Raw genomic sequence first — 24,604 nt, forward strand, 5'->3', positions numbered from 1 at the left:
ACATTACTTTACTATTCATATTTTTTGACAACTTTTACTTGTACTCCACAACATTCCTAAAAAAATGTACTTTTTACTCCCATACATTTTCCCTGACACCCAAAAGCAGGACAGTAATATGGTCCAATTCACGCACCTATCAATATAACACATTATCATCTCTACTGGCTCTGATCTGGCGGACTCACCAAACACAAATACTACGTTTAAAAAAAAATGATGTCGGAGTTTTGGAGTGTGCCCCTGGCTGTCCGTAAATAAAAAGAAAATTGTGCGGTCTGGTTTGCTTAATATACGGAATTTGATGTATAGCATTTACTTTTACTTTTTACTCAAGTCTGACAATTGAGTACATTTTGCACCACTGTACTTAAGTACATTTAAAACCAGATACTTTTAGAACAAGTAGTATTTTACTGGGTGACTTTTACTTTTACTCAAGTCATTTTCTATTAAGGTATCTTTACTTTTACTGACGTATGATAGTTGAGTACTTTTTCTACCACTGCTTCTACGTGTGTGGATTCTGTCTTTGAAAAGGAACCCCCGGTGAAAGGGTGGAGGGGTACTGCTTTAAGGCCACACAGACATGGATTGAGTCGAGTGGATCGAGTCTGGTTCGCCTTCCCTGCAACGGTGACGGAGCTACGGCCCACCCTGCAAAACACACGGCACTCTACCCTGCTTCAATTAAAGCAGTCTAGCTGGACCCAAAACCATGTTATGCAGCCAGCTGGAATGAATAGAATGCCACTGCAACACTTAGTTTCTACACACCTGTCTGTCACTTTCTCTCTCCCTCTTTTACGACATGCTGGTTTACATTCTGAACATTCTTCCTTTGAAATCTCCCGTCTTACTTCCTTCATCACTTCCTTGACCAATACTTTATTTTCTCTCCTTCTCTTCCTCGTTTGTCCAGTAAGCGTGTATAACATTTGAATGTGCAATAGGAGGTTGATGTTAACTGGGTGTCATCCAGGCTCCAGGCCATACGCAACCTGTGTGGTGCCCTTGTTACAGTGCTGTATGTGTGGGTTGGTCTTGGTGAGAGACCACGTGTGCATTTGTTTGTGCATGCATGTAGTTATATGTACAGTTCATGTTTCAGTATGTGTTTTGTATGTAAGTGTGTGTATATCGGGTATGTCTACAGATCCCTTAGGTATTAGCGATCCAGTGATAATGACCAGGTCCAGACCTTTGGCCTGGGCCTTGTACTGTAGTAGGTGTGTGTATTATAATAACTATAATGTATATCAGTGTTTTGACTAGTAGCTCTGTCTCTGCTCTCATGTGTCCTCTAAAAGCCCTCTATGTGGCAGTAGGCCTCCAGGCTGGAGAAGAGGACGTAGAGGAACCAGAGGCCGAGGAAGAGGAGGCTGGTGATGATGCGTGCTGTCCGCGGCCCGCCCAGCTCCCCCCCGATAGAGGGCCGCCGGCGGAACAGCAGCACGCCCATGCAGATGAAGGCGAAGCTGGTGAAGAGGGTGACGGAGAAGGCCAGGGAGCCCGGGTCCACGCGGAACTCCTTGCCCTGCACCTTCCAGTAGACGGCCGCCACTGACCACGCCACCCCGATGCCCAGGAACACGTTGACCGCGTTGCTGCCCGTCACGTTGCCCACCGACGCGTCAGCGTGCTGGTCCTGCGTGGCCGCCACCTTGCTGGCAAACGTGTCTGAGGAGGGGAGATAGGGAGGGAGGGAGGAGAGGAGGTAGGGAGGGAGGTAGGGAGAGAAGGGAGGGAGAGAGGTAGGGAGAGAAGGAGGGAGAGAGAGAAGGGAGAGAGAGAGAAGTGAGAGAGATAGGTGAAGTACCTGTCATCACAGCTGGTGAAGAGGCTGAGGGAGTAGGCCAGGGATCCCGGGTCCATGCTGTTGTCATTCCTTGTAGTCACACACACACAAACAAGGATTTCACTAACTGGACAAGCTGCAAAGCAGGAATTTCTGCAATTTCACTCTGAGTAATTGTATACATTTTTTTACCTTAACCCTATTACTGGCAACCTTGTACCGAACCCCTCATTAAATGAGGAATGGTTGTGGTATTTAAATGACATTAGGAGATACAGTTGAAGTCTGAAGTTTACATACACCTTAGCCAAATACATTTAAACTCTGTTTTTCACAATTCCTGACATTCAATCCTAGTTAAAATTCCCTGTCTTAGGTCAGTTAGGATCACCACTGTATTTTAAGAATGTGAAATGTCAGAATAATAGTAGAGAGAATGATTTATTTCAGCTTTTATTTCTGTCATCACATTCCCAGTGGGTCAGAAGTTTACATACACTCAATTAGTATTTGGTAGCATTGCCTTAAATTTGTTTAAATTTGGTCCCACAATAAGTTGGGTGAATTTTGGCTCATTCCTCCTGACAGAGCTGGTGTAACTGAGTCAGGTTTGTAGGCCTCCTTGCTCGCACACACTTTTTCAGTTCTGCCCACACATTTTCTATAGGATTGAGGTCAGGGCTTTGGTATTGGAGTGGCCATCACTTGACTTTGTTGTCCTTAAGCCATTTTGCCACAACTTTGGAAGTATGCTTGGGGTCATTGTCCCATGTGGAAGACCCATTTGCGACCAAGCTTTAACTTACTGATGTCTTGAGATGTTGCTTCAATATGTCCACATAATTGTCCTCCCCCATGATGTCATCTATTTTGTGACGTGCACCAGTCCCTCCTGCAGCAAAGCACTCCCACAACATGATGCTGCCACCCCCGTGCTTCACAGTTGGGATGGTGTTCTTCGGCTTGCAAGCCTCCCCCTTTTTCCTCCAAACATAACAACGGTCATTATGGCCAAACACTTCTATTTTTGTTTCATCTCATCAGACCAGAGGACATTTCTCCAAAAAGTACGATCTTTGTCCCCATGTGCAGTTGCAAACCATAGTCTGGCTTTATTATGGCGGTTTTGGAGCAGTGGCTTCTTCCTTGCTGAGTGGCCTTTCAGGTTATGTCGATATAGGACTCATTTTACTGTGGATATAGATACTTTTGTACCCGTTTCCTCCAGCATCTTCACAAGGTCCTCTGCTGTTGTTCTGGGATTGATTTGCACTTTTCGCACCAAAGTACGTTCATCTCTAGGAGACAGAACGCGTCTCCTTCCTGAGCGGTATGACGGCTGCGTGGTCCCATGGTGTTTATACTTGCGTACTATTGTTTGTACAGATGAACGTGGTACCTTCAGGCATTTGGAAATTGCTCCCAAGGATGAACCAGACTTGTGGAGGTCTACAATATTTTTATGAGGTCTTGGCTGATTTCTTTTGATTTTCTCATGATGTCAAGCAAAGAGGCACTGAGTTTGAAGGTAGGCCTTGAAATACATCCACAGGTACACCTCCAATTGACTCAAATTATGTCAATTAGCCCACCAGAAGCTTCTAAAGCCATGACATAATTTTCTGGAATTTTCAAAGCTGTTTAAAGGCACAGTCAACTTAGCGTATGTAAACTTCTGACCCACTGGAATTGTGATACAGTGAATTATAAGTGAAATTATCTGTCTGTAAACAATTGTTGGAAAAATGACTTGTGTCATGCACAAAGTAGATGTCCTAACCGACTGTGTTTGAAAAATGAGTTTTAATGACTCCAACCTAAGTGTATGTAAACTTCAGACTTGTATACCTGTTACTATCTGTGGCCTGGTCAAACCCAGTGCATAAGTCATCCAGATAGGACACCTTAGAGCTAGGAGGTCTATACACACATCCTACCAATATGGCTGCCTGGTGAGGCAGATGTACTTGAGCCCATAGTGCCTCTATTTCACATACATTAAGGTCATCCCTCCTCTTAAAAGGTATAGGATTCTGAATGTACAGTGCTAAGCAACCTAAGTGAATGTAAACTTCCGACTTCAACTGTATATACATAATCTCTCACCAGGAATAGAGGTGCCAAGAGCCACAAACACCACGGCAGTGACGGTGTCCCTGAGGCCCACAGTGCAGCCAAAGTGGGAGGCCAGGTCCCCGATGATGGCAGTCAGGATGCCGATGACCGAGATGGACACGAAGAAGCAGGCCCAGCCATTCCAGTACTCGGTGGGTGGAACGAAGGCGAACAGAACCTTCCAGAACACCGTCAGAAAGTGCATGACGTAGTCGTAGCAGGATGGCAGACGCTCCTCACGCCCCTCCTCGTCATCGTCATCACCATCCCCTGGGAGGTGGATACAGTAAAACATAAGAGACTCATGCACTCGCTCACACCAGTGGTGGTTGGTGCCGTTTAAGATGAGGGAGGACAATACTTTTTTTTATAAGCATGGCCTTATTTCTATTACAGCATATTGGATGACTGTCATTCATATTCCATTCACCCAGATCAATGTAAGATCGATATGTTTAGGCTACTATCTGCCTATACCCCTCATGAGGTTGCTACAACCTAGCCTTTGAATGAAAGTTTACAACAGGTTGAGAGAAAATGATGAAAATGATGATTAATCAAAGTGACAGACAGTGACACATTCAATACCGCCTTGCACACTCTTGCCTGCTTCTAGCTGATCTAGGGTGTAATCATTAGTCCAACAGTTGCAAACAACAGCTGTCTGTGACCAGGCAAAAAAACCTTTCCAAACCAAACCTTCATATCATAACCCCTAACCGCTACACACAGCTGTTGTCATCAAATTAGCTAACGTCATAGTCAACTTGGCTACTAGAACTAACGCGTTAGTAAACCCGCTACAATCATGCAGTACAGTGTACAGTCAGCAATCAGTTAAACAGTTACACCGGCGGGCCCCGGTGGCAATGAATTAATAAAACCAAAAGCTTACCTTGATTTGGAAGTGTTCCAGTGTTGGATTACCCATAGCCAGCTACCTAACATAGTTTAGCCTACTCAAACAAAGAGGAATGCTATCTTTCTGCATTCGCTATCTAAGTAAGTGAAACTGAAAAAAAATGACACTCTCGCTCGCTTCTCAAATTCATTTTGGAAGAAATGAATTTGTTCAAAACTGTTCAACAATTGTCTTTCTCTCTCTTTGAGTCAACTACACACCACGTTTTATGCAGTGCTAGCTAGCTGTAGCTGATGCTTTCAGTACTATATTCATTATCTGATCCTTTGATTGGGTGGACAACATGTCAGTTCACGCTGATAGGTTGGAGGACGTCCTCTGGAAGTTGTCATAATTACTGCGTATGTCTATGGAAGGGGGTGAGAACCATGAACCTCCTAGGTTTTGTATCGAAGTCAATGTACCCAGAGGAGGACGGGAACTAGATGTCCTCCGGCTACACCATGGTGCTACTCCAGAGAGTGCTGTTGAGGTTACTGTAGACCTTCACTGCAAAACAGTGTATTTTAATCAATTATTTTGTATAGTTTTATCTAAAAAAGGATAACTTCACTGAGGATGGTCCTCCCCTACCTCCTCTGAGGAGCCTTCACTGGCGCACACACACACACACACACACACACAACCCTGTTTTACTTGTATTGTTATATTCATGTTTATCTGTAATGAATATAACAGTCCACCAGGGGGAGCTTTTACACCAGACACAGACAGTCAGACATCTCTCCCATTACCTCAACACTGTGGAAGACAGCTTTACTTTCTAAAGTCGTTATTACACTTTATAATAGATATTACCAACATAAATATCACAGAAACCTTTTTATATGAAGTCTGCGGGTTTGCAATTATCACCTTTCAAACAAGTTGTTTCCTGTTATAATGAGGATCCGAAAATAAGGGACTGTGTCCTCATTTGTTTCCCCTTGACATTTCAAAAATTAACGAGCAAGCTAACACTCACTCCCTGAATGAAATGCTTCAGCAGCTCTTTGGAAGAACAATAAAGGACTCCAAATATTTTTTGTAACTTTGGCTCTGGACAAAAAGCACTCAGATCACTATTCAACGCATGAGCAAGAAATTACATTCATAAAGCAGCTGTAAAGTCCTTCATTATGTCTCCAATCCAGGCTTGGGCAATGGCCGGCCCGGGGGCCGTATGCGACCCGTGACCTGATTCAATACGGCCCGTGGAATCATGCTCAGATCACATAAAGAATTTGCGATAGTAAAGTTTTGAAAAACGTATTTGTTATTCAAATTAAAAGCCCAATGAATACTCACCTTTGTGTAATGATTTAACTCCCATCGCTTGTGGGATTAAAAAAAATGTAACCTTTAACTAGGCAAGTCAGTTAAGAACAAATTCTTGTTTACAATGACAGCCTACCCGGGGCAAACCCAGACGACGCTGGGCTAATTGTGCGCCGCCCTTTGGGACTCCCAATCACGGCCGGATGTGGTGCAACCTGGATTCTAATCAGGTACCGCAGTGACGCATCTTGCACTGAGAAGCAGTGTCTTAGACCGCTGCACCACTCGGGGAGGCCCATATAAATAACAACTGTTCGAGGAAAGGCAGTGAGTGAAAGCTGACACACACTTCGTTACAGTTACAAATAGCAGCTAGCTAGAAATATAGCAAAAATGAGTTTTTCAAAGATTTCAAAGAAAAGGAAAGTAGACAATGAATGCTCCAGCAAATATTTCTTTATTGAGGTATCAGGGAAATCTGTGTGCTTAGTGTGCAAAGAGAGAATCACAGTCTTGAAAGACTACAACTTTTTCCGACACTTCCAGATGAAGCACGCAGAGAAATATAGGGATATGTCTTCTGAGCGGAGGGCCAGTGCATCGAAAGAATTGCTTTCTCAGCTGCAAAAGCAGCAAGGACTTTCACCAAACTTCAATCAGCAAACGACGGAATTGCGAGGGTCAGCTATGTACTGTCCCACGAAACTGCTAAACGTAGCAAGCCATTCGCTGAGGGCGAATTCATTGAAGAATGTTTAATTGACTCTGCAGCAATACTTTGCTCCGACAAGAAAGAGCTGTTTGAAACTGTTTCCCTGTCAAGACGAACAGTGACACGGTGTGTTGAGGACATCACAGAGAATATGGAACAACAGTTGAAAGACAAGGTGAAGGATTTCACCTATTTCTCCTTGGTCCTGGATGAGAACAGTGATGCACCAGACACAGCGCAGTTGTTGATATTCTTATGAGGCATAACCCCAGACTTAGAAATGACAGAGGAGCTTCAGTGCAGACAATGAAGAGCACAACCACAGGGAAGGATTTATTAGAGGTTAATAAGTGTGTGGCAAAGCTGGGACTCAGTTTGGAAAAGTTATCCAGTGTGACCACTGATGGGTGCCCAAACTTGACAGGAATAAACGTTGGCCTTTTGAAAAGGATACAAGATCAAGTAGCGAGCTGAACCCAGATCAGAAAATTATTTTCCTGCATTGCATTATCCATCAGGAGGTGCTCTGTAAATGTGTTCTGAAAATGAGCCATGTTGTGGATACAGTCACTACAGTGGTAAATGTAATAAAAGCAAAATCTTTAAACCACAGGCAGTTTGTCTCACTGTTGGAAGAGACAGAGTCGGGTCATGCAGATCTCCCCTACCACACAAACGTGAGATGGCTGAGTTTGGGGAAGGTGCTTAAAAGGGTGTGGGACCAGAAGTCAGAGATTGCTGAGTTTTTGCAAATGAAAGGAAAATATGTGGATTTCCCCTCAACTAAAAGATAAAGAATGGTTGGCTGATTTTGCCTTCACCGTGGACATCATGGCCCTCATGAATGAACTGAATTCCAAACTACAAGGGAAGGGCCTTTTTGCACATCAGATGTATAGCCTTGTCAAAGCCTTCAAGGGAAAATTACTCCTCCTGACCTGCCAAGTAGAAGCCAACAATCTCACCACCTTCCGACACTACTAGTCTGTTCCCTATCAGATGACCAACAGGAGAAGTATATATCGCTGCTGTTTGCTTTGAATGGTGAGTTTTCTCATCGTTTTGAGGATTTGAAAGTGTTGGAAAATGACATGCTGTTGGTTTCACCTTCGATGTGGATAACGCTCCCACTGACCTGCAACTTTAGCTTATCGATCTTCAGTCTGATGCAGTGATTGGAGAACTATTCAAAACAATGTCACTGATGAGGTTCTATGCATCTCTCGATGAACAAAACTTTCCAAAGATTAGGAGTCATGCTCAGAAGATGTTTGTACTGTTTGGGTCAACCTATGTATGTAAACAGACATTTTCAGTGATGAAATATAACAAGTCAAGGCACAGATCATCTCTTACTGACTCTCACCTCTCAGCAATCCTGCGCATAGCGACATCAGAAACTATACCTGACTTCACTGCTCTAGTCAAGGCCCATCAGAGACTTCACTCCTCACACTGACTGAGTAGTTTAAATGTAATGTTGAGCTCTCTCCCTCTCTTGTGTTTTTGTGCATACCCGTTAAGAGCTCTGTCCGTGGTGCTGAATACACAGTGTACTTTTCCCTCCATGTAGTTCATTGCATGTTTAATAATGAAAATACTTACCAAAAGGAGAACATGGATGTGGTTTATTTCTGTGCATGTTAAAAAAGTTAAATAAGTACCATATCAGGATGTGATTTACAGTAGATATATCTGTCAAAACGACATATAATCCTGTAATATGATTCTGGCCCACGATGGCAAAAATATATTCTAATGTGGCCCTCCATGGAAAATAATTTCCCAGGCCTGCTCTAGTCAGTGTGTGTGTGTGTGTGTGTGTGTATAATACAATGTCAACAGTGAGACTTACGTTATTCATCTTTCTCTCACTCAATAGAAATCACACACACACACACGCACATGCACGCACATGAACACCAAAAGCTGACCTGCGCTGACAGTCACAGCTTCCACGAACTGCTCCCTCCAGGAGTGAGTGCCAATCACAAGGGCCAAGTTGGTCTTCTTAATGAGCTTGTCAACGGTGCTCTGCCAATCACAAACAAAGAGCGCATAGTCAACATCCTATTATAGAGAAGAAGGCAAACTCATGTGCCTGACCGGAACGCTAATGGAGAATACCTAGAAGAGTTTGAGAAAGTGGCATCGTTACCATGAGAAGGGCAGTAATATTTTGAATTTTATTAGGATCCCCATTAGCTGTTGCGATAGCAGCAGCTACTCTTTATGGGGTACATTTCTGCGGTAATATGAATTCACAATAGCAGTATTTGTTTTCACTGCAAACACATGTGCATGAACACACGCACACACACACGCCCACACACGCAAACACACGCTGTGTTTATAAGGACACTCCTCCCAAGCAATCACAGCAAACCACATGCTGAGTCCTGAGATCCACTCAGACACTGAAGAAAAGCATCATATCCAGAACTCAAGTACTACTGCACCAAACTGTAACTTCCTCCTACTCAATCAAACATTCTATGAAGCACCCTAGCCAAACCCGACTGGATAGGAGGTTTCATTGGATAGAAAGGTCTCACCAATGTGGGTAAGCCTCTGCAGACTGGGGACTACAGGTGATGGCCATCAGCCTTTAGAAAACTGGGACATACGGTCCTATTCAATAATGAGTACGGTTACATGCACACAATAATACTATTATTGTGGATAGTTAGTATTATATTAATCTGTCACGTCCTGACCAGTGAAAAGGGTCATTTGCCATAGTAGAATGGTCAGGGCGTGGCAGGGGGTTGTTTTGGGTGTTTAGGGGTTTTTTGGTTCAAGGGGAATTTGTTCTAGTTTTCATTTTCTATGCTTCGTTTTCCATGTTTGGCCGAGTATGGTTTCCAATCAGAGGCAGGTGTCTTTCGTTGTCTCTGATTGGAAGCCATACTTAGGCAGCCTGTTTTCCTTTGGGTTTTGTGGGTGGTTGTTTTCCGTATAGTCTGTGTACCTTACGGAACTGTTGGCTGTCGTTTGGTTGTTTTTGTTGAAGTGTCATCATTTAATAAAGTAAGAATGAGCACTCTACATGCTGCGCCTTGGTCTGTTCACTACAACGCTTGTGACAAATAGTTTGTTTAAAATGTTTACATGCTTTGCAACGATTTTCGGAATAATCCTGTTTACATGAAATCAGGTTACTGATGGGAAAAATAGACGCAGAAAATCGGCAATCAAAATAAACGTTGTACCACAGAAGCCAGGTTAATTTTGCGAAGCCTATTTGATTCTGAGTTCAGACATATAAAGTTTGTATGTGAAAACTAATTCTAAGATGCATACTTTCAGTTTTTTCCCCGAACTCACTTCACTCGCGCATAAGAGGGAAGCTTTGGCTACCGGTGCTGGCATATGCATAGATCAAATGCACCTCTGGAACAATGATTAAACTTACATGTCCTAATCACTTGAAAGATTACTCAGAAAACCAGATGTTTACTTCGATTTAACCTTAACGCTGATTTAAGATCAGCAGATTAAAGTGTTCACACGACTATTGCCATTGTCGGCCTACTGCCATAATCAGTTTAATATTGAATTATTAGAGTACGTTTACATCAGTGGAGGCTGGTGGGAGGAGCTATAGGAGGACGGGCTCATTGTAATGGCTGGAATGGAATCAATGCAACGCAATCAAACGTGTGGTTTCCATATGTTTGATCTGTATGATACCGTTCCATTGATTCCATTCCAGCCAATACAATGAGCCCGTCCTCCTATAGCTCCTCCCACCAGCCTCCACTGATGTAAACGTACTCTATGACTGCCAGGATATAGGAGCTGCCTGGGAATACAGTATGTGATGCTCAGCGGTAGTAGTCTTTACTTGTTGATGTGGACACTTCATCACCTGTGTGGACATTTCTCACTGGTCTTTTTTGCGTCCACCCATCCATAGAGCTAACAATGCTATTAAATGACATGACATTGATCTAGGATTTCATAAAGCCAAGTGCCAGTCATTGAAATTACTTGAGTTCAATTAACTGTGGTGTTTGTTTTGTGCTGCTACAAATCATGATTGACAAGCGCAATCTTATTATGTATAATAAATTATTCTTAATCAAGTCAAGAAGAGGCACACGGCCTGATTGGATGAAATCCCTAGGTATGTTATTATAGGACTTAAATGAGCTAGCTGTTGACCGTCACGACCGTTGGGTCACTTGACGAAAACATTGATTAATCAATTAGCTTAAACACCAACCCTTCTGAGGACCGACACTGGGCACAGTAGAGGGTCGTTCCACCTCAAAAAATCCAATGCAAGTCAATGGTACCTATATTAGCCTTTACATCCATCATGCCCAAATCATCCTAAAGTACTGTATCTACAAATGGATTGTGTTAGTCAATGATGTTACTTATAGATGATTTGGATATGAAGCGGGAAAATGCTAATGTAGGTACGATTGATTTGCATTGGATTTCTTGAAGTGGAACGACCCTCTACTGTGCTCAGTGTCGGTCCTCGGATGGGTTGGTGTTAAACCACTGTGTGGCTCTGGGGCTGTATGTGATCCTGGATCAGGTTTGCCTAGTAGATAACAATGAATAAGATTATATGGAACTGATCGTAGATCAGCACGCCTACCCTGTGATGCTCGAAACATTTACTGAGCGCTGACGTGGCCAATCGAGTGAAGCAGGGGAGAAGAGGGGCTATATACCTTGAACTCATAAGACTCCTCAATGACCACCTCCAGCCGGCTGTGCTCCCCCAAGATGGGCTTTCCCATCTCTGCAATGCGCCTCGCCTCCTCCTCCTCTGCACTCATCTGGCCATCAGGATCCTCTAAGAGATAGAAGGAGGGATGAGATCAATAGAACAGTGAAGGGGATGAGAGAGGAAAGAGAGGGGGGGTGAGGGAAGAGAGAGAGAGAAATTGTAACTCAAACATGCCAACATGCCTCACAAATAGATCTTTCAAGGCCAGTGTCCTATCAATAATTGCATTTGAGTCAGCATTATTTCCTCTTCATACAGTATATCACTCATGTGCATTAGCCCATGTATGTGGAGACGTGGGGGAGGGAGAGATGAGAGGTTGATGGTGAATGAGTGGGTGTGATGAGGAAGCAAGAGTGAAAAGGAGAGGAGATAAGGAGAGATTAGTGGGGTATATTCATGAGAAGATGAAAGTAGGACAACCTGGGAGACGTAGCAACAAAAAGATAGCCAGACATTTTGTTGGAGAAAGAAATAGAGGAAGAAACAGACAGAAAGTGAGTTGAAATGAGGGTAGATTTATGCTGACTTGAGGTGGTAAAAGACCAATGTCCCAAAGTGTGATTTAGTGGCTGTTAATAAAATTGAGCTGGACCAATAGGGCCATCAGAAAGCCCATCTAAAATAACACCTCAAACACACTATAAACAGCTGGGCTGAACCCATTCTCCCTGCTTCCATTTATCATCATATTTCCTATCTACTTATAGCGTATAATTACTCATCCTCTCATTGGAGGGATGACAAAGACGGTGAGCCGCGAAGATGCACGGGAAGTTTTGTTTGTGTGTCGTCGTCGCCGCCGCGTGGGCAGATATTATTCCTCTTAGTTCCTCTCCTCTGCCTTCAAAGCACAAGCTGTAATTATGAAAGGACTAGAGAGCTGCCAGGCACCACATGGCAACTGTCCCACTGTATTCCCCCAGCGCTCCAGCTCCTTCACCGTGTTGCTCTAACAGGGTTACACCAGATACTAATACTAAATACTAATACACTAATAAGGATGAAGTATACTGCTGGTCTGCGGTTACTGTGGGTAAATTACAGCACTACCATCTCAGGGCCCATATTCACAAAGCAGCTCAGAGTAGGAATGCTGATCTAGGATCAGATCCTCCCATCTCTTGTCCATCTCTTTTTCATTATGATCTAAAATGCAAAACTGATTCTGGATCATCGCTCCTACTCTGACATGCTTTATGAATATGGGCCCTGATTGGGTAAGGCTCTTCCACACCTCCTTAAGATGTGCATTAGAATAAAGTGTGGCATGGGAAACTGTTAGACTACTGTAGAAGGACAGTACTCTAATATTTATCCAACAGAAGCCAGTTGTGCGATATATACGCATATAATATTTATCCAGGGATGGATACAAATCGATGTGAGAGTGATGCATTTTATGGAGTGAGCAGGTCATTATCATGGATTTATGCTGTAAATAGACTTCCATCAATAAATTATGCCACAGTGGCCAAGGCCACACTGGGCGCTAATCCCTAAGTGGCTAACCGCAACAGAGGTGTGAACAAAATAAAGGTTCTTAAATTGTTTTTCCTCAGCTTTTAAGGTTCCTTGGAGAACTCTTGCCCGATAAAGAACCTTTGAGTTAGTTGTGGGCTTCTTGACATGGCATTTACGGTTCTTCAGAATTCTAAAAGGCTCTTGAAATGTACGGAAGCCTGCAGATGTGTCCCTTTCATAGCACACAGCAAATTGGCCAGTGTTAACTAGTGTTGATTAAAAAGTTAAATTAACAATGTAAAGAGTTAAATTAACACTCAGGGGTGTAAAATAACCCCAGAGTTAGTGTTAATAACCAGAGTTTAACCAAAACCACACCTTTTATTATCATATTTCCCAGCATACTATATTGCAAGTAGATTTTTAGAATTGTTTAAATATCTGTTTTTGAATGTATATTGATGAATTCATTTAAAGGTAGACTCAGCGATATGACGTAGATGCAGAAAGTAAACAGCATAGTGGGTCAATTTCCGCAACAACTAAGAGCTTGAAGCTCAACTTATCCTCCGTTTTGGTCGTAAGAGCATGACGCGAACCCATGCACAGATACTGTGTGACTCGTCTCAACTCAATATCTGCTGTGGTGCTTGTGTGCTGAGTCTACCTTTAATATTATGCTACTCAAATATAAATAACATACATTTTTTCTAAACTAATCCAATCTGTTACTTGGATTTATTGCACCCGATACTGAAATGGTTGTTTTAAGTTAGTCTCATATCTCAGTCTTCCCAACACTGGCAGTCATTCTGAATGCAGGTTGTGAGTGAATAAAATTCAAAATGTTGGATATCCCCAATCTGTCTGGATTCCAATAGGAATTGCACATCTCTTTGTAAAATAGCATAATGTGATTGCAGGCAGGATTAGGGTAATACTAGGCCCCCAGAAGAAGGCTTCATGAAATATGTATTGTTTTGTCTTAAAGAATAACATTTTAATGACAACTTATTCACTTAGGATGTCACTCGGTGAAGGCCACGGGACTGAACATGGATGAATTCAACAACCATGTCTCTGCAACTAGCAAACACAGTCATGGGTGGTACTGGTAACTTTAACGTTCACTTGAAAAGGCAGCCTGGGAAATACGCAAGTAAGGCTTAAAACTCAGCAGGGCTATTCAATTCCGGTCCTGGAGGCCCAAAACATTTCCGTTTTTGTATGGTTCTTCATAGACCCTTACATTGATGTTGTTATATAGTGTACCAACTCATGTGAAATGGTTGTTGTTGTTTTTATGGATGATTCTAATCCAAAACCAATTCCCCCATTGGCCCTTTAGGGATAATAAAAAGTTCTATGTCTGCTGTTTCTAGGCTGGTTGTGTGTGGCAAGTTGCTGATGGTCTTACCTTGGTTGAGCAGAAGGGCTTGAAGAAAGAAGAAAGAACAGTCAGTGCAGCAGTCCAAACTCCAGACAAGTCAAAGTGCACATCATTACACTTCCCTGGCCTTGTGAGATTTTACCAACTAAGAGCTCTGATGTCACGACAGCTATTGTGAACTCTCCTCTAAGTGCCTCAGTTCAGTAAAAACATTATCTTGAAACCTTCTCTCGCTCTGTCTGTCTCACTCTCTTTCTCTCACACAAACGAACAAAAACACAGGAACGAAACACACACACTAGGCCTATTATTTCCTGTTTTCTTAGCCTCACACACAATTAGACATCAGAAGGCTCTCTGGTTGGCTCTGCGACTCTGAAAGATCTCTACTTGTATCTTCATCTCACAAACAAACTACCTATAGTGCCTGACTGGTACTAGCTATAAGGCCCAACTCAGTCAGTGCCTGAAGTGGAATGAAAAAGGTACAGGTACTTACTACTTACTTTAATTGTAGCGTACCTGGCTTTGTATTTTAGAGACAGTATTCTATAAGAGGTGCCACAACTCATTAAAGGTGCAGTTCTCCATACCAGTCAGCACCAACCCATTCCCAACCACTGACATCAGGAAAACAGAAAAGGACACATACACACAAACGCACACACTACAAGTACACACACCTGAGATTCCCCTCTTCAGCCAGCGTGGTTCCTCTAGTACGATGAAGAAGTTCTCCTTTTTCTCATACTCCTCATCGTCAATGATCCTCACCTGCAGGGTCTGACTGCACACACACACACACACGTCAGTATCAGAGGTCATTAATCAACAAATAGATTAGACTGTCTTCTTTAACTTTATTCAACAGTTAAAGGGATCAGTGGAAGGATGTAGTCCCAGGGGTTAGTCAGGGATTTTGTTGTACTTTACAGAGAGAGCTCACCTAACACACACACACACACACACACACACACACAAACACACAAACACAGACAGACAATCTTGTCCTTAATGTAGAGCCTCAAGGCTCTCTTTCCACCGCGGGTCCCTCCCAGTTATCCATGAGCTAACCATGCGCCACGTACAGCCATCAAGCAACAAGTAGGGAGGGGAGCCGCACAAAGCCAGACAAACGATGGCTTCCTCCCCAGTGCCCCCCCAGACATATTAACAGGCACAGCTTGCACTTAAATCACAACAGAGGACTCGCATCAATATTTAATCACTCCACGGCTGAATAATTCAGATGCAGACATGCACACCAGCCAGTGAGGGGACACCCAGGGGTCTGGAACACAGAGGGGCGTCACCCCTGCTGTATATCATCCCCTATTACTGTGACCCAATCCTCATTCTAGCCTCTTCCATCCTGTGATTCTACCTACTGTCCCACCTACCGTAGGCCCTTTACCGTACCACCTACCGTAGGCCCTTTACCGTACCACCTACCGTAGGCCCTTTACCGTACCACCTACCGTAGGCCCTTTACCGTACCACCTACCGTAGGTCCTTTACTGTACCACCTACCGTAGGCCCTTTACCGTACCACCTACCGTAGGCCCTTTACCGTACCACCTACCGTAGGTCCTTTACTGTACAACCTACCGTAGGCCCTTTACTGTACCACCTACCGTAGGCCCTTTACCGTACCACATACCGTAGGCCCTTTACCGTACTACCTACTGTAGGGCCCTTTACTGTACCACCTACCGTAGGTCCTTTACTGTACCACCTACCGTAGGTCCTTTACCGTTATACCTACCGTAGGTCCTTTACCGTTATACCTACCGTAGGTCCTTTACCGTTATACCTACTGTAGGCCCTTTACCGTTATACCTACTGTAGGCCCTTTACCGTTTCACCTACTGTAGGCCCTTTACCGTAGTACCTACTGTAGGCCCTTTACCGTACTACCTACTGTAGGTCCTTTACCGTACCACCTACTGTAGGTCCTTTACTGTACTACCTACTGTAGGTTCTTTACTGTACTACCTACTGTAGGTCCTTTACCGTACCACCTACTGTAGGTCCTTTACTGTTATACCTACTGTAGGTCCTTTACTGTTATACCTACTGTAGGTCCTTTACTGTTATACCTACTGTGGGTCCTTTACCGTTATACCTACTGTAGGTCCTTTACCGTTATACCTACTGTAGGTCCTTTACCGTTATACCTACTGTAGGTCCTTTACTGTTATACCTACTGTAGGCCCTTTACCGTTATACATACTGTAGGTCCTTTACCGTACCACCTACTGTAGGTCCTTTACTGTTATACCTACTGTAGGCCCTTTACCGTACCACCTACTGTAGGTCCTTTACTGTTATACCTACTGTAGGTCCTTTACCGTTATACCTACTGTAGGTCCTTTACCGTTATACCTACTGTAGGTCCTTTACCGTTATACCTACTGTAGGCCCTTTACCGTTATACCTACTGTAGATCCTTTACTGTTATACCTACTGTAGGTTCTTTACTGTACCACCTACTGTAGGTTCTTTACTGTACCACCTACTGTAGGCCCTTTACCGTACCACCTACTGTAGGTCCTTTACCGTTATACCTACTGTAGGTTATTTACCATACCACCTACTGTAGGTTCTTTACTGTTATACCTACTGTAGGTCCTTTACTGTACTACCTACTGTAGGTCCTTTACTGTTATACCTACTGTAGGTCCTTTACTGTACTACCTACTGTAGGTCCTTTACTGTACTACCTACTGTAGGTCCTTTACTGTTATACCTACTGTAGGTCCTTTACTGTTATACCTACTGTAGGTTCTTTACTGTACTACCTACTGTAGGTCCTTTACTGTACCACCTACTGTAGGTTCTTTACCGTACTACCTACTGTAGGTCCTTTACTGTACTACCTACTGTAGATTCTTTACCGTACTACCTACTGTAGGTTCTTTACTGTACCACCTACTGTAGGTTCTTTACCATCCTACCTACTGTAGGTTGTTTACTGTACCACCTACTGTAGGTTATTTACCGTTATACCTACTGTAGGTTCTTTACTGTACCTACTACTGAACAACCTTAGCCTCTCTTGGTGATCTAACCCATAGGTTCCACCGCACCGCTAGTGCAGGGCTAGCGGTCAGCTTTTACACAGGCTGATGCGGAGTGGCTGATGAAAAGAGGAAATAGAAGGGGATGAAGGGGAGGAGGAGAGGAGGGGGAGTTGGAAGACGTGTTTCACGTTTTTTATTATGCTCATTAGTCCTGATAATGTCTCCCAGGACATTGTGCCTGAAAATGTCACCACAGCAACAGTCTCCCAGTTGGCAGAGCAAACATAAACAAGTGAAGTGAGAGAAACAAAGAAACAAAGAGAGAGGGAGAAAAGAGAAAGAGGGGGAAGGGAGAGATACAGATGTAGGATCTTAATTTGAGACAGTTTGCGACAGCAGGAAAACAATCCTGCAGCAACAGGAAATGCAAATTAATATGTGGATTATAATCAATGGACATTTTTGTAGTTACTGATCAATATTTTTTGGGGAAAAATCTAGTCTGAAATTTCTAAGTGGAAATTACAAACTTCAGAAGCCTTTTTAAACCTTAAATACACTACACGTTTTGCATTTTCTGCATTGCAGGAATGTTCTCCTGCAACAGGGTGATCAAATTAAGATCCTACATCTGTAGATACAGGAAGATATGAGAGAGAGAGCGAGAGAGAGAGCAAGAGAGACGAGAGAGAGAGAAAGAGACAATAGAGGAAGAAGGGAAAGATAGATACAGTGAGATGAGAGCAAAATTAGAGCTGAATGAGAAATTAACAAGATGTTGAAATTACCATTACTGTGCAAATTTTGTGGCAAGAGAGAAAGAGAACCAGAAAGAGCTAAGACTGTGACATGAATACAGATAGTGTGGTAATATAGCATGATGTAGCCTACTTTAAGGCAGCAACACATAGCAGTGTGAATACAGTATCGGTTATGAGTTGAGCACAAACACACAAGCCATTGATGAGCTAAAGCTCACTCCAGGTTGGCCTTTATGAATAATGGAGAACAGTAACTGGCATGGAGTAGTGAGAGGGAAGGGGGAGGGAGGGAATGAGGGAGTAGGAAAAGATGGAGGGTGGACGTCCATCCATCAGTACTCACATTGTCTGGTCGTTGGAGAACTCCAGCTCTCCCTGGGTGTCCTCATAGTCTACGCCGCCCCCCTTCGCCGTGCCCTCCTCCGTGTGATACGGCAGGATCACCGTGCCGCGGGCGCCTGAGTTCCGCACCACTGAAATCTCCATGGTGCCAACGCTCTCGCTGATGCGCACCAGCCGATTACGGAATGTGAAGAATCCAGCATGGTCGTCGTCCAGGATGGTCACCGTGGTGACCAGTGGCTCCACCAGGCGACCCTTGGGTCTTGCACCTGGCTCATCACTCTCAAACATCCCCTCGGCGTCACCGATGCGCAAGTTGAGCAGCCGCACAAAAAAGTGCTCGTCCTCCTCGAAGATGTCATCATCGATGATGCCGACCTGGGAAAGTTGTAGGATGGAGGGGTGATGAAGAATTGACTTTGATTTTATTTTATTAGGACCTCTTTTAGTCCTCATTTGGACTAATATTCCAAGAGTCCTTAAACATTAAAATACAATTTATAATACGATCACATTTTCACATATAACACACTGTTACAAACAGACATAATACACTGGCATATTGAGGTAAATACTCTAACAGACTAAAAAGATAGATTGATTCTTCATCTACCATAGTCCAGCACAACCTTCATATGTATTATATTTATATGGCTTTAAAGTATTGTTTGAATTTGCAGTTGAAGTCGGAAGTTTACATACACCTTAGCCAAATGCATTTAAACTCAGTTGTTCACAATTCCTGACATTTAATCCTAGTAAAAATTCCCTGTCTTAGGTCAGTTAGGATCACCACTTTATTTTAAGAATGTGAAATGTCAGAATAATAATAGAATGATTAATTTCAGCTTTTACTTCTTTCATCACATTCCCAGTGGGTCAGAACTTTACATACACTCAATTAGTATTTGGTAGCATTGCCTTTAAATTGTTTAACTTGGGTCAAATGTTTCAGGTAGCCTTCCACAAGCTTCCCACAATAAGTTGGGTGAATTTTGGCCCATTCCTCCTGACAGAGCTGGTGTAACTGACTCAGGTTTGTAGGCCTCCTTGCTCACACACACTTTTTCAGTTCTGCCCACACATTTTCTATAGGATTGAGGTCAGGCTTTGTGATGGCCACTCCAATACCTTAACTTTGTCCTTAAGCCATTTTGCCACAACTTTGGAAGTATGCTTGGGGTCATTGTCCATGTGGAAGACCCATTTGCGACCAAGCTTTAACTTCTTGACCGATGTCTTGAGGTGTTGCTTCAATATATCCACATAATTTCCCCCCCTCATGATGCCATCTATTTTGTGAAGTGCACCAGTCCCTCCTGCAGCAAAGCACTCCCACAACATGATGCTGCCACCCCCGTGCTTCACGGTTGAGATGGTGTTCTTCGGCTTGCAAGCCTCCCCCCTTTTCCTCTAAACATAATGATGGTCATTATGGCCAAACACTTCTATTTTTGTTTCATCAGACCAGAGGACATTTCTCCAAAAAGTACGATCTTTGTCCCCATGTGCAGTTGCAAACCGTAGTCTGGCTTTTTTTATGGTGGTTTTGGAGCAGTGGCTTCTTCCTTGCTGAGCGGCCTTTCAGGTTATGTTGTTATAGGACTCGTTTTACTGTGGATATAGATACTTTTGTACCTGTTTCCTCCAGCATCTTCACAAGGTCCTTTGCTGCTGTTCTGGGATTGATTTGCACTCATCTCTAGGAGACAGAACAATTCTCCTTCCTGAGCAGTATGACAGCTGCGTGATCCCATGGTGTTTATACTTGTGTACTATTGTTTGTACAGATGAATGTGGTACCTTCAGGCATTTGGAAATCGCTCCCAAGGATGAACCAGACTTTTGTTTCAGAGGTCTTGGCTGATTTCTTGTGATTTTCTCATGATGGCAAGCAAAGAGGCAATGAGTTTGAAGGTAGGCCTTGAAATACATCCACAGGTACACCTCCAATTGGCTCAAATTATGTCAATTAGCCTATCAGAAGCTTTTAAAGCCATGACATCATTTTCTGGAATTTTCCAAGCTGTTTAAAGGCACAGTCAATTTAGTGTATGTAAACTTCTGACCCACTGGAATTGTGATACAGTGATACAATAAAGATAAGTGAAATAATCTGTCTGTAAACAATTGTTGGAAAAATTACTTGTGTCATGCACAAAGTAGATGTCCTAACCGACTGTGTTTGAAAAATGAGTTTTAATGACTCCAACCTAAGTGTATGTAAACTTCAGACTTCAACTGTACATCTGTTACTATCTGTGGCCTGGTCAAACCCAGTGCATAAGTCATCCAGATAGGACACCTTAGAGCTAGGAGGTCTATACACACATCCTACCAATATGGCTGCCTGGTGAGGCAGATGTACTTGAGCCCATAGTGCCTCTATTTCACATACATTAAGGTCATCCCTCCTCTTAAAAGGTATATGATTCTGAATGTACAGTGCTGCACCCCCACCATTCCTATTCCTGTCTCTTCTCAGTAGACTATATCCATGAATGTTCATTTGCCCATCATTTTCAGATGCATCTAAATGCATTTCGGTCAAAGCTAAAATATGAATATTATTTATGTTGACCAAGTTAAAAAGCTAATGTATTTTGTTAGGAATGCTACATACATTAACCTGAGCTATATGCAACCCTTTCCTTGTCAAGTGGAGATCAATAGAGCATGTATTGGTTATAGTTGAAGTTATGATCCACTACAACACACACTCAGGTTTGAACATTGAATTAAAAGAACCAGGGAGTTACTCTGGAGTCCCGATACAGTTGCCCATTGATGTAAAGTTTATCCATCACAATGGAGACTCGTTGACTCAGACAACGCTTTTCCTTCATGATGGGATGCAGTTTTTTTTCGTCCTTTCATTGATCTTTGTAGGGAAGTGATCGTTCATTCTAAAATCAGTGTTTCTGAGTTCTCTGCCCCTGCTCTTCGTCATTTCCTTTTGCTTAAAATGTTCAAACCCTCGATAACAGCCCGTGGCCTGTTCCCAGAGGCCTTACCCATTCTACGGACGCTGGAGAAAGTGACATTACGCACAACATCAGTGGGCAGTTTCAGTTGAGTTGACATAAAGTCTCGGACAGCTTCTGCTGTTGTCATTCTCCGGTATCCCTGAAAAGATTAGATTGTCCCGCATTGATCGACACCGTACATCAAGCAAGGTTTATTTACGTTGTTTGTTCTCCCTTTGCACCACCTCCACCTTGCTATGAATAGAGTCTACAGTACCTTTCAGCGCCGTGTTCTCTTTCCTTAGATCATCAATCTGACGTTGGCTGAATTCTAGACTAGCACATAATGCATTGATGCCCTCTCGTAATATATCCAAGATATCAAGTTTGGCAAGCGTTTCATTGATGGATTTTAACAAGTCAACATCCATTTCAGTAAACCTCTCCCCACTCTCCACGCGCGCCCTCTCGCTTGGGGATGGTTTGGTGCCATCGTTGATATCGCTTGGCCAACTTGGCTTTGGTTCGTTTTGTTGATTGGGTTTGTTGTCCTTAATAACAGTGCTTGAATCCTCCGAAACCAGCGACATGTTTCTTTGAGCTCGTAAGTATCTCTCATCAATGAATAGTTCAAGCTCTTCAATGGGTTCTGAATCATCCAGCGTGTTTGCAGGCAGAGTAAAACAAAAATAACAAAACAACAGATGTATCTTTCCGGACCTGTACAGGCTGTCGGTAGATACACGCAATACATATATATATATTTTTTAACTATTGTGTACTCACTCGTGGTTGGAGGAAGTGCTAGTTTTAAAAAGGATAAGAGAAACACTGTTGTTTGAAGACAGAAAGTGACAGCTGTTATAGACCACAAACGCTTGAGAGACACGCATCAAATCAACCACACTGATGGTCAAAGACATGGGACACTAAGGGATTGATTGTTGTAGTCACTCATTCATGTCTAATGGTTGACTAGCTACTGTTAGGGAACAACTCAAATGTGTTATTTCATAACTCGCTCTCTCTCTCTCTTCACATTCCTTGTTTTCTCCCTTTCCTCAACACCCCTCCTGCTATCCAGAAATACACATTCTCTTTGTCCTCTGTCTAAGCGTGAACATGAAATGACAAGAAAACTACGACAAGCTCAAAGAGAGAAACATCATCTCCAAGGACAAATACTTGAAAGCCCACTTCCTCCTTTTTTTAACCGTCTCTCCCCTCTCCCACTCAGATGAAGTCGTACTCACTGTCAGTCAGGACGATGAGGCAGACTTTAATGTGCTCTAGCTTCCGGAAGACTCCAGTTCTACTGGCTCCTCTAAGACAATATGAGACAGTTGATCAGGGACAGAGAGGACTCTGGCTGGCGCTAATTCAGAGGGTAATCGGTTTCTACAGCTGTTTTCTGCTCCTTCCATTATGTGACGTCTTGATCTGCCCACGACAAGCAGGTCTAACGACCTAGCTGGGGATCTGCTAGGCAGCACCACGACAAGCAGGTCTAACGACCTAGCTGGGGATCTGCTAGGCAGCACCACGACAAGCAGGTCTAACGACCTAGCTGGGGATCTGCTAGGCAGCACCACGACAAGCAGGTCTAACGACCTAGCTGGGGATCTGCTAGGCAGCACCACGACAAGCAGGTCTAACGACCTAGCTGGGGATCTGCTAGGCAGCACCACGACAAGCAGGTCTAACGACCTAGCTGGGGATCTGCTAGGCAGCACCACGACAAGCAGGTCTAACGACCTAGCTGGGGATCTGCTAGGCAGCACCACGACAAGCAGGTCTAACGACCTAGCTGGGGATCTGCTAGGCAGCACCACGACAAGCAGGTCTAACGACCTAGCTGGGGATCTGCTAGGCAGCACCACGACAAGCAGGTCTAACGACCTAGCTGGGGATCTGCTAGGCAGCACCACGACAAGCAGGTCTAACGACCTAGCTGGGGATCTGCTAGGCAGCACCACGACAAGCAGGTCTAACGACCTAGCTGGGGATCTGCTAGGCAGCACCACGACAAGCAGGTCTAACGACCTAGCTGGGGATCTGCTAGGCAGCACCACGACAAGCAGGTCTAACGACCTAGCTGGGGATCTGCTAGGCAGCACCACGACAAGCAGGTCTAACGACCTAGCTGGGGATCTGCTAGGCAGCACCACGACAAGCAGGTCTAACGACCTAGCTGGGGATCTGCTAGGCAGCACCACGACAAGCAGGTCTAACGACCTAGCTGGGGATCTGCTAGGCAGCACCACGACAAGCAGGTCTAACGACCTAGCTGGGGATCTGCTAGGCAGCACCACGACAAGCAGGTCTAACGACCTAGCTGGGGATCTGCTAGGCAGCACCACGACAAGCAGGTCTAACGACCTAGCTGGGATCTGCTAGGCAGCACCACGACAAGCAGGTCTAACGACCTAGCTGGGGATCTGCTAGGCAGCACCACGACAAGCAGGTCTAACGACCTAGCTGGGGATCTGCTAGGCAGCACCACGACAAGCAGGTCTAACGACCTAGCTGGGGATCTGCTAGGCAGCACCACGACAAGCAGGTCTAACGACCTAGCTGGGGATCTGCTAGGCAGCACCACGACAAGCAGGTCTAACGACCTAGCTGGGGATCTGCTAGGCAGCACCACGACAAGCAGGTCTAACGACCTAGCTGGGGATCTGCTAGGCAGCACCACGACAAGCAGGTCTAACGACCTAGCTGGGGATCTGCTAGGCAGCACCACGACAAGCAGGTCTAACGACCTAGCTGGGGATCTGCTAGGCAGCACCACGACAAGCAGGTCTAACGACCTAGCTGGGGATCTGCTAGGCAGCACCACGACAAGCAGGTCTAACGACCTAGCTGGGGATCTGCTAGGCAGCACCACGACAAGCAGGTCTAACGACCTAGCTGGGGATCTGCTAGGCAGCACCACGACAAGCAGGTCTAACGACCTAGCTGGGGATCTGCTAGGCAGCACCACGACAAGCAGGTCTAACGACCTAGCTGGGGATCTGCTAGGCAGCACCACGACAAGCAGGTCTAACGACCTAGCTGGGGATCTGCTAGGCAGCACCACGACAAGCAGGTCTAACGACCTAGCT

At 44.2% G+C, this 24,604-nt stretch overlaps 1 protein-coding gene across 2 annotated transcripts in view; it reads right to left on the reverse strand.

Annotated features, from left to right (window-relative positions):
* Nucleotides 1–802: 802 nt before the first annotated feature.
* LOC115206122 (sodium/calcium exchanger 2) overlaps nucleotides 803–24,604 on the reverse strand; it is a 68,299-nt gene continuing 44,497 nt past the window's right edge. Inside the window, exons 7-13 of one of the 2 annotated variants that reach the window (XM_029772729.1) lie at nucleotides 18,536–18,912; nucleotides 15,092–15,195; nucleotides 14,436–14,453; nucleotides 11,496–11,620; nucleotides 8,739–8,838; nucleotides 3,905–4,183; nucleotides 803–1,680 (exon numbers count right to left, since the gene is read on the reverse strand). In XM_029772729.1, the coding sequence (XP_029628589.1) occupies nucleotides 1,304–1,680; nucleotides 3,905–4,183; nucleotides 8,739–8,838; nucleotides 11,496–11,620; nucleotides 14,436–14,453; nucleotides 15,092–15,195; nucleotides 18,536–18,912 (1,380 nt within the window). In that variant the 3' untranslated portion in view covers nucleotides 803–1,303. Of the gene's footprint in view, nucleotides 1,889–3,904; nucleotides 4,184–8,738; nucleotides 8,839–11,495; nucleotides 11,621–14,435; nucleotides 14,454–15,091; nucleotides 15,196–18,535; nucleotides 18,913–24,604 lie in introns of both variants that reach the window. The other variant, XM_029772730.1, reaches the window with a different exon arrangement.

The sequence above is a fragment of the Salmo trutta genome, chromosome 13, assembly GCF_901001165.1.
Source record: "Salmo trutta chromosome 13, fSalTru1.1, whole genome shotgun sequence".
Classification (NCBI taxonomy): domain Eukaryota; kingdom Metazoa; phylum Chordata; class Actinopteri; order Salmoniformes; family Salmonidae; genus Salmo; species Salmo trutta.